The sequence below is a fragment of the Saccostrea cucullata genome, unplaced genomic scaffold (assembly GCF_032062105.1).
Source record: "Saccostrea cucullata isolate Sc308-1 unplaced genomic scaffold, CSIRO_AGI_Scuc_v1 ctg1558, whole genome shotgun sequence".
Classification (NCBI taxonomy): domain Eukaryota; kingdom Metazoa; phylum Mollusca; class Bivalvia; order Ostreida; family Ostreidae; genus Saccostrea; species Saccostrea cuccullata.
Genome location: NW_026933071.1, coordinates 81,589 through 98,170, shown reverse-complemented (window position 1 = coordinate 98,170; position 16,582 = coordinate 81,589). Strand labels below are relative to the sequence as shown.

At 34.2% G+C, this 16,582-nt stretch overlaps 2 protein-coding genes across 3 annotated transcripts in view; both read left to right on the top strand.

The window, feature by feature from the left end:
• Positions 1-14,650, top strand: part of LOC134237194 (uncharacterized) — a 55,017-nt gene extending 40,367 nt beyond the window's left edge. The window contains exons 1-6 of one of the 2 annotated variants that reach the window (XM_062719296.1): positions 4,342-4,430; positions 5,487-5,621; positions 5,926-6,120; positions 6,549-6,781; positions 12,848-13,019; positions 13,490-14,650. In XM_062719296.1, coding sequence (XP_062575280.1) covers positions 5,519-5,621; positions 5,926-6,120; positions 6,549-6,781; positions 12,848-13,019; positions 13,490-14,088 — 1,302 coding nt within the window. In that variant the 5' untranslated portion in view covers positions 4,342-4,430; positions 5,487-5,518 and the 3' untranslated portion in view covers positions 14,089-14,650. Of the gene's footprint in view, positions 1-4,341; positions 4,431-5,486; positions 5,622-5,925; positions 6,121-6,548; positions 6,782-12,847; positions 13,020-13,489 lie in introns of those variants that run through there. The other variant, XM_062719297.1, reaches the window with a different exon arrangement.
• A 104-nt stretch (positions 14,651-14,754) lies between these two features.
• Positions 14,755-16,329, top strand: LOC134237209 (putative ankyrin repeat protein RF_0381). The gene has a single exon (XM_062719313.1). It carries the CDS (start codon positions 14,755-14,757, stop codon positions 16,327-16,329), a length of 1,575 nt encoding a protein of 524 aa, XP_062575297.1.
• The last annotated feature ends 253 nt before the right edge of the window (positions 16,330-16,582 follow it).

Here is a 16,582-nt window from a genome sequence, read left to right as displayed (position 1 = left end):
ATTTGTGATCGATCTTCCAGGTTTTCACAAAATCCTGAAATTCTTGACATCTAAATTGTGGTCCACCATCCGATATTATATCATTTGGTATGCCAAATCTAGAGAACTGTTTCTTAAGCAATGAAATCACCCTTGCGCTCGTCGTTGTTGGTAGGTAATCTACCTCAATAAAACTGGAAAAGTAGTCTACCGAGACCATGTAGTGTTTTCCTTGTATCTCGAATAAATCCAGTCCAATTTTCTGCCAGGGAAATTCACATGTTGAATGCTGAAGTAAAGGTTCCTTACAGTTTCTCGGTTTTCTTTCCTGACAAATTCCACAATAATCTGCAATCTGTTTAATGTCGGCTTTCATCCCAGGCCAAAAAATAACACCACGAGCTCTCCTAATCATACTGTCATATCCTAGATGTGCTTTGTGTAATCGTATCTTCATTTCTGATCTAAGTGTCTTTGGAATGACGATTGCTTCTCCTTTCAAGATGAGTCCATCTTCACAGCTTAGTGTGTCACGAAAATCAAAGTAATGGCGCACACTCGTTGGAAGATCTTGTTTACTGTCAGGCCATCCATTGGCTATGGTGTCGGCCAATGTTTGCATCTCTGAATCTTTAGCAGTCATGTCCTTAATTTCTTGAATTCTGACATCTGGTACGTCGTTTTCTTGTAATGTCGAGACAGATAGAATCCTATGACGCTCATCTACACTTCCTTCCGTTGTCATGAGAAAAGCTCGGCTTAGCATATCCGCTATAACAAGGTTCACTCCTTTCTCAAATACGAATTCTACATCATATCTGAAGTAACGCATCATAATGTCTTGCAGTCTTTTAGGTGCTAATCCTAATGGTTTGCGCAATATAGCAGATAATGGTTTGTGATCATTATGGATAAAAACTTTTCTTCCGTAAGTGTACTGATCAAAGCGTTCAAGTCCATAGAGAACGGATAAAGCTTCCTTTTCTATCTGAGCCCATTTTCTCTCTGCTTGTGTAAGAGCTCTTGATGCGTACTCGACCGGCTTTCCATCTTGGAGTAGTACGGCACCAATTCCTTCTTTGCTGCTGTCAACTTGCAGTGTAACATCCTTTGAAGGATCAAAATAAGCCAGAACTGGAGTTTCTGTCAACTTATGCTTCAAAGTCTGAAATGCTGACTCACATTTGCTGTCCCAGTTCCACTTTTGGTCTTTACGGGTAAGTAGTCGTAGTGGTTCCAATACCTTCGACAAGTCTGGTAGGAATTTTGACATGTATTGAACCATTCCACATAAGCGTTTGATTCCCGAGACATCAGTCGGTGCTGGCATTTCAAGGATAGCTTTCACTTTACTTTCATCAACCTTGACACCATCCTTAGAAATTTTGTGTCCATGAAATGAAATTTCACGAAGTCCGGATTCTTCCTTATCCTTGTTTAATGTAATATGTCTCTCTTCACATCTCTGGAAAACTTTCTGCATCTTGAGTTCATTGTCCCGCTTTGCTGCTTCTTCACTGTCACCACATCCTGCAATAATAATGTCATCGACAATGCTAAACACACCTTCCAGTCCTGATAATGCTTCGTCTAGCCGTCGCTGGAAGATTTCACTAGACACTTTCAATCCAAAAGGTAAACGAGCCCACCTGTATCTCCCGAATGGCGTTATCATAGTTGTAAGTTTGCTCGATTCCTCATCAAGGCGAACATGCCAAAACGCTTCTTTAACGTCAAGTTTGCTAAATACCTTAGCATTCGTTAGCTTTGGAAGTACGTCATCTAATACAGGTAATCGGTAGTACTCTCGTATCAAAGCTGTGTTAAGAGGTTGTGGATCTATGCAAACTCGCAACTTTCCGTCTGACTTGTGAGCCACTGCCATCTGACTAACCCACAATGCTGGTTCTGTAATTGGTATCAAAACACCTCGATCAACAAGTCTGTCGATTTCCTGCTTCACTGAGTCCTGGATAGCAATTGGTATTTTCCTGCACGGAAGTACTTTGGGTTGAATAGTGGGGTCAATTTTCAGAGTTGCAATGCCCAAGTCACCAAGAGGCTGTTCTAATCCAACTTTAGATATGAACTTCTCACTGTTCACTGTCACAAGTCCCATGTCTTGAATTGCATCCTTGCCAAGTAGACAGGTAAGATTGTTTTGCACAACTACAAATCTAAGTTTCTGGACGACGTTGGAACGCACATTGATTACATCAAGTTCGGCTTCACCGAGGGGTTTCATATGAGTGTTGTTCCACATGTTAAGACGAATGTTCGACGGACGACACTGTTCCCTCTTCACATATTTCTGACAAATGGTATTTACGTCAGCTGCACTGTCCAACTGAAAACGTACGTCGCAATCATTTACGTTCATTATCGCAGTGATGTCTTTGCTCTGTTTATCTTTGCTTTTCAATGCCAGGAGCCAACTGTCTTCTAACTCTGGACTGTCTTCATTGTCTTCACCAACAGCATGTATTTTCTTACATTTGGACTTAAAGTGATTTCTCCCGTTGCACTTGTCACATCTTTTGCCCCATGCTGGACAATTTGATTTGCCATGTTCGTGTTTATAACCACAGAAATTACACTCTTTCTTCTCCTTGCTCGAAGACTGTGAATCACTTTTCTGTTTGTGTGTCACTTTCTGCTTTGTGAAGTTTTTCTGTCGTTTGTTTGTGGATAGTTTATTCACTTTGTTAGATGAAGTGATGTTTTCTCGCAGCTCTTTCACATGTATGTTTGACTGTTCAAAAGCCCTACATATCTGAATTGCTCTGTTCAAAGTCAATTTGTCTTCTCGTAACAGTAGTTCTTGTAGCTTACCAGTAGCTGTAAATACAATCTTGTCACGCATCATCCTCTCCTGTTCCTGGAAATTACACGACGCTGCACGTGTTCTTAATTCTGTAAGGAATTTATCAAAGGGTTCCTGATAAGGTAACTTCCAGAATCTGTGAGACTCTAACACTTCGTTGGAACGAGGATTACAATAGGCTTGTAGCTTCTCATATATTTTAGCAGGGTCATTCCTATGAGATTCGTCTTCCCACTGAAACTGGTCATATATCTCGACTACGTGAGGTCCACCACAACTCAAAATAATTGCTACTTGTACCTCTTTACTTTTGTCGATTCCTCCTGACGCAAACATGTAGACTTCAACTTGTATTTTCCACTTTTTGTAGTTCTCGGATACATTTCCAGAGGATAAATCAAGTTGGGGAGGTAATCTGAACGGACAATTGTACATCTGTACAGGTCCTGCAGCTTGTTCTTGTTCACCATTCCGAATAAAAATTTCAGGCTACTGAGAATCGAATCTGAATCCAATATGGCGGTTGTGTACAGAGCACGTGTTGAAAAATAAATTCAAAGTTTGTCTATAAAAACTCACAATAGTTCATGGAACATCTCTTTCGGGGACGACCGGTAACACTAACAACAAGTTTGCACCGCTGCCACCATGTTGATATGCCTATCAGGGCTAATCATTGATGAAACATTTCATAGATGAACACAACGTTTATTCAAGCATGGCGTCTAAACATAACAACAAATTACAAGCATCCCGAGCCCGATCATAATACATCAACAGACAACATCTGTTCTTTCCTGATAACAGTGCACAGCTCTTATTTCTGAAGCTTGCACGTTGTCTCAGATCTTCAGCAGCACGTAGATAACTTGAATTAAATTATGTGCACAGGTGATATCCCTCAAATTTTTGTCTAATAATTCTAATTTCTATAATTTGATTTTATTAGAAAAAAAACTGAAAATAGACCAATCAGATATAAATTTTCAAAATCAATAAAAAAAAAACCATTGAGTATTTTCGGCCATTGTTGACAAGTCTTAAAAGAAAAGTATTACACATACATGTATATAGCATTGTTCCATATTTCTTGCAAACACTTTATTCAGATACAAAATTAAGACATCTATTATGGGTTGTTTTTTTTGGAAAATTAAAACATTACAGCTATAACAACTTCCGGACAAAAGATGAGAAGTGTTTCAAAGGATTTAAGGAATGACAGTAAAAAAAAGTCTAGGTATAATTGTTGGAAATACATGCCTACTAGAGTAAAAGTCAAGGAAAACCTAAATGAGTAGATTTCATCGAGATAATTTTAAAGCAGAAGCATGCACTGGATATTTTTAAATCTGAATTTAATGCAAATCGTGTTTTTAACTGAGAATAATCGGGAAAATAAAGGTACTTAACCTTAAAGGTTTTTTTTAACCCATAATCGGTAATGTATAACCCCGCCGGATAATCTATATACTGTATCTAGGTCTATGACGTAAGTTCTCGCGAGACTTCTTTTCTTAAAATAGTTTCAGGTAACCGGGAAGGTAGAAAGCTAAAAATCAATTCTCGTTTTATTTTCCATCAGATTAAGGTCAGAAGGGTACGCTATAACGATAACATTATATTGGTAAGTAGTGTGTTGATATTTTTTATTTCACCTGGTTCTTTCTTTAAAATATCCATTTTGATATTTTTCCTCAAACTCGATAGGTCAAAAGCGAAAATATATGAACAGTCTCTGTACCATCACCTCGACATTTTTAGAGATATCGACGACGTTTTGTCAATTAACAACAGTAATATTAATTTTCATTCTTTGGGCGATACGAAATAAAAGATACAACAAAGTCTGAAACATCTCTTCATAATTAGATATTTTACTAAAATGACTTTAATGGTTATTTAACTACTAAGCGTTTTAAATTTATAATTGTCAACTTCCCTTCCTTATGCTCCATTATATCTTCATCACCTGCAGATGGCGTTCATATCTCTCAATGATTCGATAAGCAATGTTTTAAACATGTATGTATTCACAATTTCTAAAACGAGGTAAACTATTGACAGACAATTTACTGAAACAAGAATTGTTGATTTCACACTTTCTACAAGTTATGTCCCGTGGCCACAATCATTACGGAAAACCCACAAAACCTAAAAGTAGCCTTTGTAATTTTGTCATTTGACTGGAAAATAATATTTGCATAGTGTATGCTGATTGCCCCAAGGTGAGGCGACCCACACATTTATTAAAAAAACAAAACAATTTAAACCCAGTGGATTCATCGGAGCCCGCCCAAATGTTTGTAGCTTTATTAAAATTAAGAAGTGGTGTAAATCAGAAATTAAAATTGCCAAATTTTTACAAAATTCTGTAATGTGAAAACGTACAGCCTTTCTAAATTTGATACAACAAATTCTCATGATTAATTGAAAACTAGATAATTTGATATAAAGCACAATTTTATCTTGAATAAAAATGAAATGCTATGTTTGGTTCACAATACAGATACAGAATCTTTCTTTGAGTAAAGAAAGAAAAGATCTGTTACTAAGAAAAATCAAGAGGCTAATGTAATCAGGTCTAAACCTGGAGACCCATAGCTATGTATGTAGCTTGATATCAATTAGTCTTTTAATTTTTTTTTTAATTATTTGTTTAAAGGGATGAAATATTTTGCAGGATGTGAATTGTAGTAGATATACAAACAAACCATGTCAGACAGAGAATCACCACAGCACGATACGTATACAGATGTAGATTCTTCACAATCCGAATCAGAAGATTCACAATCAGAAAACCCAGAGTTCGAAACTGGTGTGTATATCTTTAAGATTAAAACTTCTTTAAGGTTCCGTAAATTCATTAAAAAAAATCATTAAATTTTTCAGATTTCCAAATATTTTACACAAACTAATAATAATATTTTTAAGAATTCAGGTTTTACAACTTTGAATAAGGATTTAATGAATTCAAGTTTTTGCCTTTTTTGTCTTTTACATGAAAATAAATTAAAATATTCATTTTACATTTCCCAGCAATTTATTATTAATGTTATTTATTATTAATGTCCCCAGCAATGAAAATGATACCTGTACTTTGGTTTTTGTGTTTACAACAGAGGATGAGTCAATTGTTTCCAAAGAAGAGGAAAATTGTCTTCGTTATTTTCTGGGTATTGGTATCGCAGAAAAGGCAGTTAGGATGTGGTTTGATACTATTATTCCACCAGATCAACTTGAAAGTCATTTAAAAAGACATGAAAAGAAACTGTTCAAGAATTCCAACGACGCACAAATATCAACGTTATTTCCTGGTGAGAATTGTATTTAATAAACGGTTTTTTTCTTCATTATATATAGCAATGCAGTGCTTCACCACATAGAGTTTCATGGGTATTTTTTTTATGTTAAATATGTAACGTGATATTGAAAACATGTTTTACTGTTTTATCGTAGTACTTTTAGATAAAAAAGCCAGCTTTTTTCAAATAATATATACAAACGGTGACAAATTACTGGATTTAATTATTTAAAGAAAAATGACTTTAAGCTAGTTTTACATCTTTTTTCATCTAGAAATAGAGACAATTAAATCTTTTCTCATGGTAAACACAGTTCAAAATATTTTGATAAAAACAATTACTTGTAAGCAGATTTTCTACAAAATTCAGCTCCGAATTCTATACACGTTAAGGATCAAAGTGTGGTCATATATCTCAGCTAATTAGCTTCTGTTTTACAGGATATGGACCAGTAACATCTACAAGTTTTGACATATCGTTACTTTACAAAATAATAAGAAAATCGACTAAAGTTAAAAAACCAAGAAAAGATTGGGGAGGAACTCCGGATCCCATGGATACAAATCCATCTGACGACCTCGAACGAGTCAGAATCTGTCGTAACTCACTTTGTCATGGACCACAGTCAATTAGCCACAATGAATTTGAAAAGAAATGGAAAGAATTGAAGGAGGTGAAGGAATGTTTTTTTTCTTATCAGTCATATTTACGGGGTAAAGATTTTTCGAACATTTTATTCAGTTTTCTCTTATCTCTACAATTACATTACAAAGCTGGAAGAACTTTTTTATATTACAAATCTGTGCAATATTCAAGGCATTTGGTTTTCAGGAAGAATGGCTTTTAAAAATATGTAAATAATGTAAAATAGCTACAACTTGCATAAATCTCATGAAGATTGAGGTTATGTGCCTACGAAATAATATACACACCTAAAAGAGGGGAAAAAGGGTATTTTTTTTCTCGATATTAAAGATTTATATGCCGTATTAGTGTTTTATTTTTAAAGAAATAAATATACATGTATATGGTGTCTCATCAAGTTATATAAGTTATATACTTTCTGCAAATGAGACAATTCCACTCCATCACTGTAAGAAGTTATGAAATACTACTTAGTAAAAATTTTTTCTCTCCGAGTCGAATGTTAAACCACCTCTTATTGAAATATTCATGATCACGTGATCTCGCATGCTCAGAGCAAACAATGGTCCATGCAATCTTGTGAATGAGCCGAAAAGCATTATGGTCTACTACATGTTTATTGTTAATACAAACAGGGAAATTTAGGATGCGATTTCAAATAACTGCTGGAAATTCAATTTACAGTTTTTTGAAACGTTGTTTGAGAAAAAATTCGAAGAATAGGCTCACAAAGTCTCCACAAGTAAATAAGACTCCAATTTTTAGACTCGATACTCGTAAATTTGCCATGTAACTGGTTAAATTAGTTGTTGCTCAGTTATTTGTGACTAGAAATTTAAAGTTCATGCATTTATAAAGAAAACTTAAGTTGCATTTTTTTTTAAAATTACATCTATATAATAATTTTTATCATGTGCATTGATCGTGGAACGTGTATTGAGAAGCAAATTGTGTGTTTCGAAGTTGTATACGTTGTAAACATTGTCAATACGTGAGCACACCTCAAAGTTGATTGCTTTTTGTACCGAGGAATAGTCATGTGAAATTGACTTTTGACTGACAGTGCAGCACGGGGAAAGCTGTAAACAAACGGACTTGACAATGGAGTGGGGGAAACTAATTTTTATCATCGTTTATCATTTTTATGTAATGAGCATGGGATTAGTAGATAAAAATGTACGGCATAAATTAAAATGCTTGGCAAATTGCATCACGTCTTTCCGAGAGCGATTTAAAAAAACTAGCCTTTTCGAAATACACATGTGGCATTTTATGTAGTTACCCATGAGACAATTCATTGAAAATAGTTTCTTCGACCTGATCAATTATTCTCGCGATACTTTTCCCCGTGCACATGCGCAGATCCAGCATAAACCTCAATCCTTCATAGATATGCATTAGAATATTATGTTCTTTTCCCGACCAGTACTTTGTTAATACCAAATAATATTTTGTCGAATTTGCAAGATGCTTCATTTTTTATGGCAAATCATACTTCAGAAATTTTTGTTTGGTTTCAGCTGTACAAAAATACTGTTAAACACGGAATATATATCTTTATACCCCCCTGCTTGAAAAGCGGGAGGGTATATAGTAATCGGTATTTCCGTCCGTTTATCCGTCCGTCCGTCCGTCTGTTACGCTTTGGGGTACCCATCTCTTATCCGCAACTCCTCTCACACCACAAGGAAATTTGATGAAACTTTCACAGAATCTTTATTACATATTGCCATTGTGCACCTCTTATTTTACTTTTTGATCTGAAATATATTTTGGATTTTCCAGAGCAAAACATGGACACTGCCATTTTATTCATATGGGAGGCGGGGGTATCATTTAGTGAGCTCATTGCTCTCAGTACCTCTAGTTAAACTATATTCGATATGAGTGTGTCATCGCTCTATTTTTTTTTTTAGAATTAATCTTCAAAGTTTGCATAAAAAAAAAAAATTTGTTTACCAAAATTATTGATCAAATACCCACCATACCTTAAAAATATACTTTAATGACATAACAATCGCATCTTTTCGAGAAATACTTGGAGTCCACTGTTTAACAGTCTACGAAGTCAAGGGTTATATAACAAACATAACTTAAATGCCGTAATCCATTACGGTAGTTGTGTAGTCTAGTGGTTACCGTGCTAGCCTCAAAAGAAATGCTGGAAATGATTTTATTGCTAGGGTTCGGTTGTATATTGATTGATTGGTAGAGTTCGAGCCCAATGAATACCAAATCTATTTTTTTTTATGAAAGTGTAAATTTGAATGAAAATATTCATTTTTTTGATTTAGCGGAGCTATGACTTTCATATCAATAAAGATATATTCCTTAGGACAAGACCTTTCTTTGTGTACCACCAAAGACTTTTTTACCTCGGAGTTTGACCCACTTTTACACAAAAATTCCATACTTTTACTTTGGTCATATCTTTTGAACAGAAATAACAATGACATTTATACTTCACATTTGTATTTTTTGTGGTAAGACCTTTCATTAAATACCAATAACTTTGACCTTTTGACCTTAAAGATTTACATACTTATTAAACAACTTTAACCTTGGCAATAACTTTTGAAACCTTAAGGGCTAGAGCTTTTATACTTCACATATGTAATTCTTGTTAAAGACCTTCATTTGATACCAATAACTTTGACCCTTTGACATTGACCTTGGAGTTTGACCTACTTTAAAAAACAAATCTTTACTATATCTTTTAAAGCATATAGTATATAGTATTTATACTTTATTAATTTAATCCTTGTGACAAGACCTTTCATTTGATTCAAAGACCTTTGAGCTTATGACGTAAACCTTTGTGTTTGACCTGCGTTTTACAATTTTTAACCTTTGCCATAACTTTTGAAGGGTTAGGACTATGGCTTCTGTACCTCACATATGTATTTTTTTGTGACAAGACCGCTTATTGGATACCAATAACCTTAATTAGATACCATCAACCTTAACCTTTTGACGATGAACTTTCTAAGTATTAATATTTAATTAATATTAATATAGTATTAATATTTCCCTACTTATTAAAAACTTTAACCTTGGCAATAACTTTTGAATGGTAAGAGCTAGGGCTTCCATGTAACAAGTGTATTTTTTGTGGTAAGACATTTTATTGGATACCAATAACCTTGACCTTTTCACCTTGACCTTAGAAGTTTCAAGACATAAAAAAACGTTGATTTTGTCAGTAAGTTTTGAACGGTAAAGACTAGAAATTTACTACTTCACATATGTAATTTTTGTGACAAGACCTCTTATTGAAAACCAATAACCTTGACCTTCTGACCTTCATCTTGAAGATTTCTGTATGCCCTTCTTTTAAAAAAAAACTAACCTGGCGATACCTTAGGAACAGATGGTGATAGGACTTCACAGTTGCATTTCCAGTTAAGAAACCCTACTTTGGGTACCAATATATAAAATGTGCATTAAAGAAAAGTTTAATCTTCACTATGTTGCCATACGGTGGAATCAGTGTTTCACAAACATATCTTGCTTCCAAGTCATAATGCAGGCGATTTGCGTCTGTTTAAATTCCTTTGTTGACTAAACTGTGAATACATTTGTCAGGTTGATTCCCTGGCAAGAAACACGTGAATACGAGTATATAAGAAAATGTTTTATCCATTTAAATGGCAAGTAGATGCAACTCATTTTCCTTAACCTTGAAGCTCTGGTGTTCTTAACAAGAAACAAACTTTTATTATGCAAAATTTCTATTTAACTACAACTAAAAATGCCGCTGACATCTTTTATAGTTTATTATCGTTGTATTTTTTATAACCTTTTTGCTGTCCTTTAACTATTTTCTATCGGCCATCGATTGACCTGAATCGCGTATTTGAAGTAAAATGTAAACATGTATAACCCAGCAGGCACACAACGTTGTTTAAACGTTAAATATTAGATGAAGTTGGGTTAAGACGTTGATAAATCTAGATACAATTATATTGATTCAACGTTGATTCTTCAACGTTGAAAATTTAACGTTGAATCAACATTGAATTCAAATTGAGTTGAATTGCCAGCATTAATTCAACGTCGGATCTTCTCTGAGCGGACCAATCCTATTTTTCGCTGATAGATAATTTGGACTATTATAGTGTCGGATTTTAACACTGTCTGACCATAACGAGGTCGGACTTGACAAAGTCGCACTACCGAATATCATTACTTACCATTATAACTAACAAGGATGGTAAATATAGAAATTTTACACATTCAATCATGAATATGAATTCAGTACGAATTTGTCAAAGTACGCATTAAGAGGATACGCAGTAGGACATAAAGAAAATATTCAAAAAGACAGCATAACACAACTCTCAGGACTAAACACCAAGGTTTAATATATAAAAAACAAATACTCTTTAAAGAAAAATTTCGGCATGTCAGAATTCTAGTAACACTGAGAGACATAATTTGTCGAAATGCATATCTGGTGCATCATAAGTTGTACCGTATAAGATTTGCATCTTACCTTGGAATGGTTTCATGTTCCGGACTATTTCATGACCACATGTGAAAATACAAAACGTTTGTAAATTGTAAATGTTCGGATTTTGTAACATGATTAGTTTATGAAATGTATTTGGTGAAAATTATTGTAACACGATTAACTATTGAAAGGAAATTAAACACTTACGGTTTATAAAATATAATTTTTTTCCATATAGTATTATACCGTATGTTTTCATTTTAGGGGTCAGGACCCTCTGCTTAAAATTTCACCTTAGAAAGTTTTAAATTTGTAATATTGATTTTCATAAACAACAATAACATTAAAGCCACATGGAAAATAGTTTGAAGTATAAAGCGCTGCTTATTTTTTCAGGAATGATTTTTATGTGCAGATCCTGAAATGAAGAAATTGAACACAGAGAATAGAAAGAGTAACGATTTATTACCACAACATTAAATATAATATATGAGGTGCATATGAAAATAATACTTACTATTTACCTAGTTAAATCATGTTAGAAAACATCATGGACCGGTCTTTCCTAATTCAGAAAATCACAGTGTTGTATGTGGTTGTAAGAAAAAAATATATCTGTGATGAGGAGTTATCTTTTTTCTAAATATTTCTTCATGTAAAAGAAAAAGTCATTCTTATTAAAATACTGTATTAAGTTCCTAAAATATAAAACCATTTTTAAAATGGTACTTAAAAAGATACAACTTATTCAATTTATAAGGATTTGATGTTGGATTTAAATGTTTTATTGTTAAATATAATAAAACAATTACAAAAGAATGTGCAAAAGAAATAGAAAGTAATGTTTGATCTCATCTAATTGACTACTCAGATGTCACAGGAAAGTGATTAAGAAATAGTATTACTACTTTGAACTTTGAACGTTATCTGTCTCCTCAGAGGGTCGCTATCCCTTCAACAATTATGAAGGAATCTTAGCAACCGTGCAATAAAACGGTTGAAATTTTAAGAAAGTATATTATTACTATATGACACCCCCCTTTCCAAAATAAATAATTGAATAAATGTTGAATCAACTGTTTTTCAACATATAATCAACGTTGATTATCAATGATTACCATTGATTCAATGTTAAGATTTCAACGTTGATACAAATCTAACATAAAATCAATGTTGAATCAACATACAAGAAACAACGTTGATTCAAAGTTTATTCAATGTTGTATGCCTGCTGGGAATTTAATTCTGGTTGTAACGATGTATTAGGTTGGATAAAAAATTACTTTATATCGTATAAAATGGGTTGCCTACGTCACAATCACTTGCGTCAAAAACGTATAAATCCGTCTAACGTTACATTCAAATTTTATACAAAATGAAGTCATTTTGTGAGAACAATTATATTATTTTCTAACATGAAATGAATGAAAATTAAATTATAAGCAATGAATTTAATAGCCACCCATTTTATACAGTATAAACTGGGTTGGAACAGTTTACGATTTTTTATAAACCTTTTCGCGGTTTATAAAGCGTAAACTGCCCCGACCCAGTTTCTACCGTATAAAATGGGTAGCTATTAAATTCATTCCTTAGATAATTGGTGCAAACGTTGCTATTATTTTGTATTTTGTATTTAAGGTCATACAAAGACTTGCTGGAGGTCAGCTGGATGGAGAAATAAATTCCTTACAGAACAAAGACTTAGATCACGTGGCACGGTCCTCAGTTAAACGAAGTCTGGTTGTTTTGACAGAAAGACTTCAGAACGTAGAAAAACGCGTAGAGGATCACATTCCAAAACACATAAGAGGTACATATTCTGTTCTCTTAAACCATGCATGGTTCAGTATTGAGCTTTAAGTTTTTAAATTGAAAAAAAAATAGTTAATTACTACTTCTATTATGCGTCATTATGCTCTCATGGCTGCTCACTGACGTAAATTCCATTTAAAGGGAAAACATTATTAAATAAAGTTCAATGCAGTTGTGTGTGAGAGCGTTTGTATGTGAGTGTGGGGGGGGGGGGGGGTGTGGTGTAAGAAGGGTGCGTGTGTGTTTGTGTGAGAAGACGTGTAGGTGATATATGATGAGGTTGTGTTTATATGAGTTTGTTTTCAATTTAAATCGTCAAAAATATATATATTATAAAAAATGCGTAAAAAAATCGTCATCGAATAAAATCTGACAGAAATACGATGTATCTATCTTTATTCAATCACTATATTTATTTGTTAATAGCGCGGAAACTTGTATAAAACTACTTTTATGATTCTATCTTAGAACAACTTCAGAAAAAAGTAGGAAAGTGGAAAGAAGAGGACAAACTTTTTGTGACTGTTCCTGCTTATCAGTCAGTTCGTGATAAACTCAAGTCCTTGTCTTTCGTGACAGTGACTGGCAGTGGTGGTAGAGGAAAAACGTTCCTCATTCGTCACATTGCTCTGGAGCTTGCACACGAGGGATATGAGATCATTCCAGTCTCAGCATTTGAAGAGATAATCCTTTATGGAAAGCTGCATTTCAAGCAATTATTCGTTATAGATGATGTGCTAGGTGTATATGGTCTAGATTTGAGCTTGTATAACAATCTGAGCAGGCATTCTGAAAATGTGCTAAATTTAATAGAGTCGGGATCAAAACTACTCATGAGTTGTAGGTCTGTTGTGTTTAAGGAGTCGAAATCTTTGAATAGTTTTGTTACAGATATCAATCATGTCATCGATTTAGATGACGAAGAAAATGAGCTCAATGATGAAAGCATGAAAAATATATTAGAAAATCACTTACAGAAAAAATACTTAAAAGATTTAAATCTACCTAGAAAATCGCCTATGTTTCCATTGCTGTGTAGATTATTTTCGTCTGAAAAAAAATATTAGTCTGAGGGTGAAAATTTCTTCCTACATCCATACCAGTGTATATTTTCAGATCTTGATAAAATGCAAAAGCTCAACAAATTACATTATGCAGGCTTGGTGTACTGTGTCATCAAAGATAATTGTGTCTCTCCAAAATCTTTAGATAGAAAATGTCTAAAAGAAGTCTATGAATGCTGTAGATTAAACAGGTCAACATCAAATTCAGAACTTGAAGATGCAATTCAGGTATTGGTGGGATCTTATCTGATGCAGGACACTGATGGTAAATATTCTTTCATTCATGACAGCTTGTTCGAAATAGTGGCAGTTCACTTTGGAAGATATTTTCAAGACTTCTTTATTGAACATTTTACCTCTACCTCTTTTTACAAGCTTTTAACATTCGTGGAGGAGGGGTCAACATGCAGTGATAATCTTATTCCTGTCGGTGTTGATCATTTTCCCGTGTTGGTCAACCGCATAATTCGTGACATTAAACAATTCAATCTCTATGACGTATTCAGCAGAATAGGAAAATTTTCTCAAAACGAAGTATTTGTTTCGGTTTTTTGCAAAACTTTGAAAAAATTCAGTTATGATGATTTTAAACAATTGTTTTTTGAGAGCAAGACTGATGAACATTTAAATAAAAAAACGAAGAAACTTTTCCATGAAATAAACCAAAAAATGGAAAACCTTTTAGAAACAAAAGTAGATGTTACAGTAGACTTAAGACTTTTTCTTTTGGACGAATCTCATGTACGGGTTGTAAACTGGTTAATTGCATATAACCACATTCATTTACTTTCTGGTCTAATAGAAATTGTCAGAGAAAAAAGTCAGCTTGTAAAAGGAAAGGCTTGTCTCACTGATAAAAGCAGTCAGGACATTCAGGGAGTAGTATTTGGTAATGATCTAGAATCACAGTCGTATTGTTTAAATCTTGCCTGTTCTAGCTGTAGTTTGGATATGGTCAAACTGATATTAAGTTGCGTAAAACATGACTGTATTGATTACATTGATTATCAGGGTTGGAGGCCATTAATGATTGCTTCTGTTGTTGGCTGTACTGACGTTGTCAAATTTCTGCTAAACGAAGGAGCAAACGTCAATAAGTGTGATAAGGACAACTTTTCTTGCCTGCATTTGTCTTGTTTGTTTGGTCAATACGACGTAGTTAAGACCTTTATCGAAGAAGGTGCTGACATTAATTTGTTTACGGTAAATGGGACGTCTCCATTTTATGCAGCAGTGGCGTCAGGAAATGTACATCTTGTGAGGTATCTTACGAAAAACGGCGCAGTCTGGAACGAAGATAACCTGTCCCAGTTGCAGCTTGCATCCTATGTAGGCAGCCTAGAAATTATTAAACATTTCATTACTAGTGATCCTGATGTGAATATTGATGTCACGTGTCTATCTGCCGCCTGTATAAATGGTAAGCGTACTGTTGTTGAATATCTAATCGAAAAGGTAGATGTCAATGAAATTTGTGACAAATGTGATCCTGCACTTCATTGTGCTGCCACTTCAGGTCATCTTGGTATTGTGAAATATCTAGTTGAACATGAGGCCGATGTTAATTTGCTAAGTTCTTCTAAAAAGAATCCACTTTACTGTGCTGCAATGAATGGACACTTACACATTATAAGGTACCTTTTAGATAATGGCGCTGATATAAATCAAAAAATTTGTGCTAAAATTGACACATCTATTTTATGTGTTGCTTCAAGCAAAGATTACTTCGAAATTTTGGAAGAACTTATCAAACGCCGTGCTAATGTCAATCAATGTGACCGCAACGGAAATACTCCATTATGCTATGCATCTAAATCTGGACATCTGAGGACCGTGAAGTTTCTGCTAGAAAATGATGCTGATATCAACGTCGGTGCTAGTTGTTTATCGTCCGCTTGTAAAGGTGGTCATTTAGATGTGGTAGAATTTCTTATTGATAAGGTCGATGTTAACCAGTTTGATAACATTTGTGACCCTCCACTTCATTGCGCTTCTGGTCAAGGTCATCTCGGCATTGTTAAATATTTAGTTGAGCATGGGGCAGAGGTTAATTTGCAAGGTTTCTATAATGAAAATTCAATATGTCGTGCTGCAGAGAATGGACACTTTCCAGTTGTTGAATATCTTGTAGAACATGGTGCTGTCGTCAGCCAGGCTATTTTTATTGCAATGGAACGTGGTCAGGAGGACATAATAAATTTAATGCTGAAAACATATGTACGAGAAAATAAAAAAATTATTTAGCATTATGTAAATGTTGGATTAGTTTGTTACAGAAAATGCAGAAATGAATAAAGCCATCATGTATGTCAAATGTTATTGCATTCTCAAGACTATAGTTGTTGTAATTGTCTTTTAAACATAAAGAAAATAATTGTAAGCTCCCTGGGAATGGCCAAGCTTAAGTCAGGGACTCTACAAAATAAATGCTGGTAGTACTCCTGTACTAAAATCCTTGTTCCTCTGGTTATAGGGAAACATATGAATCGTCTTGGTC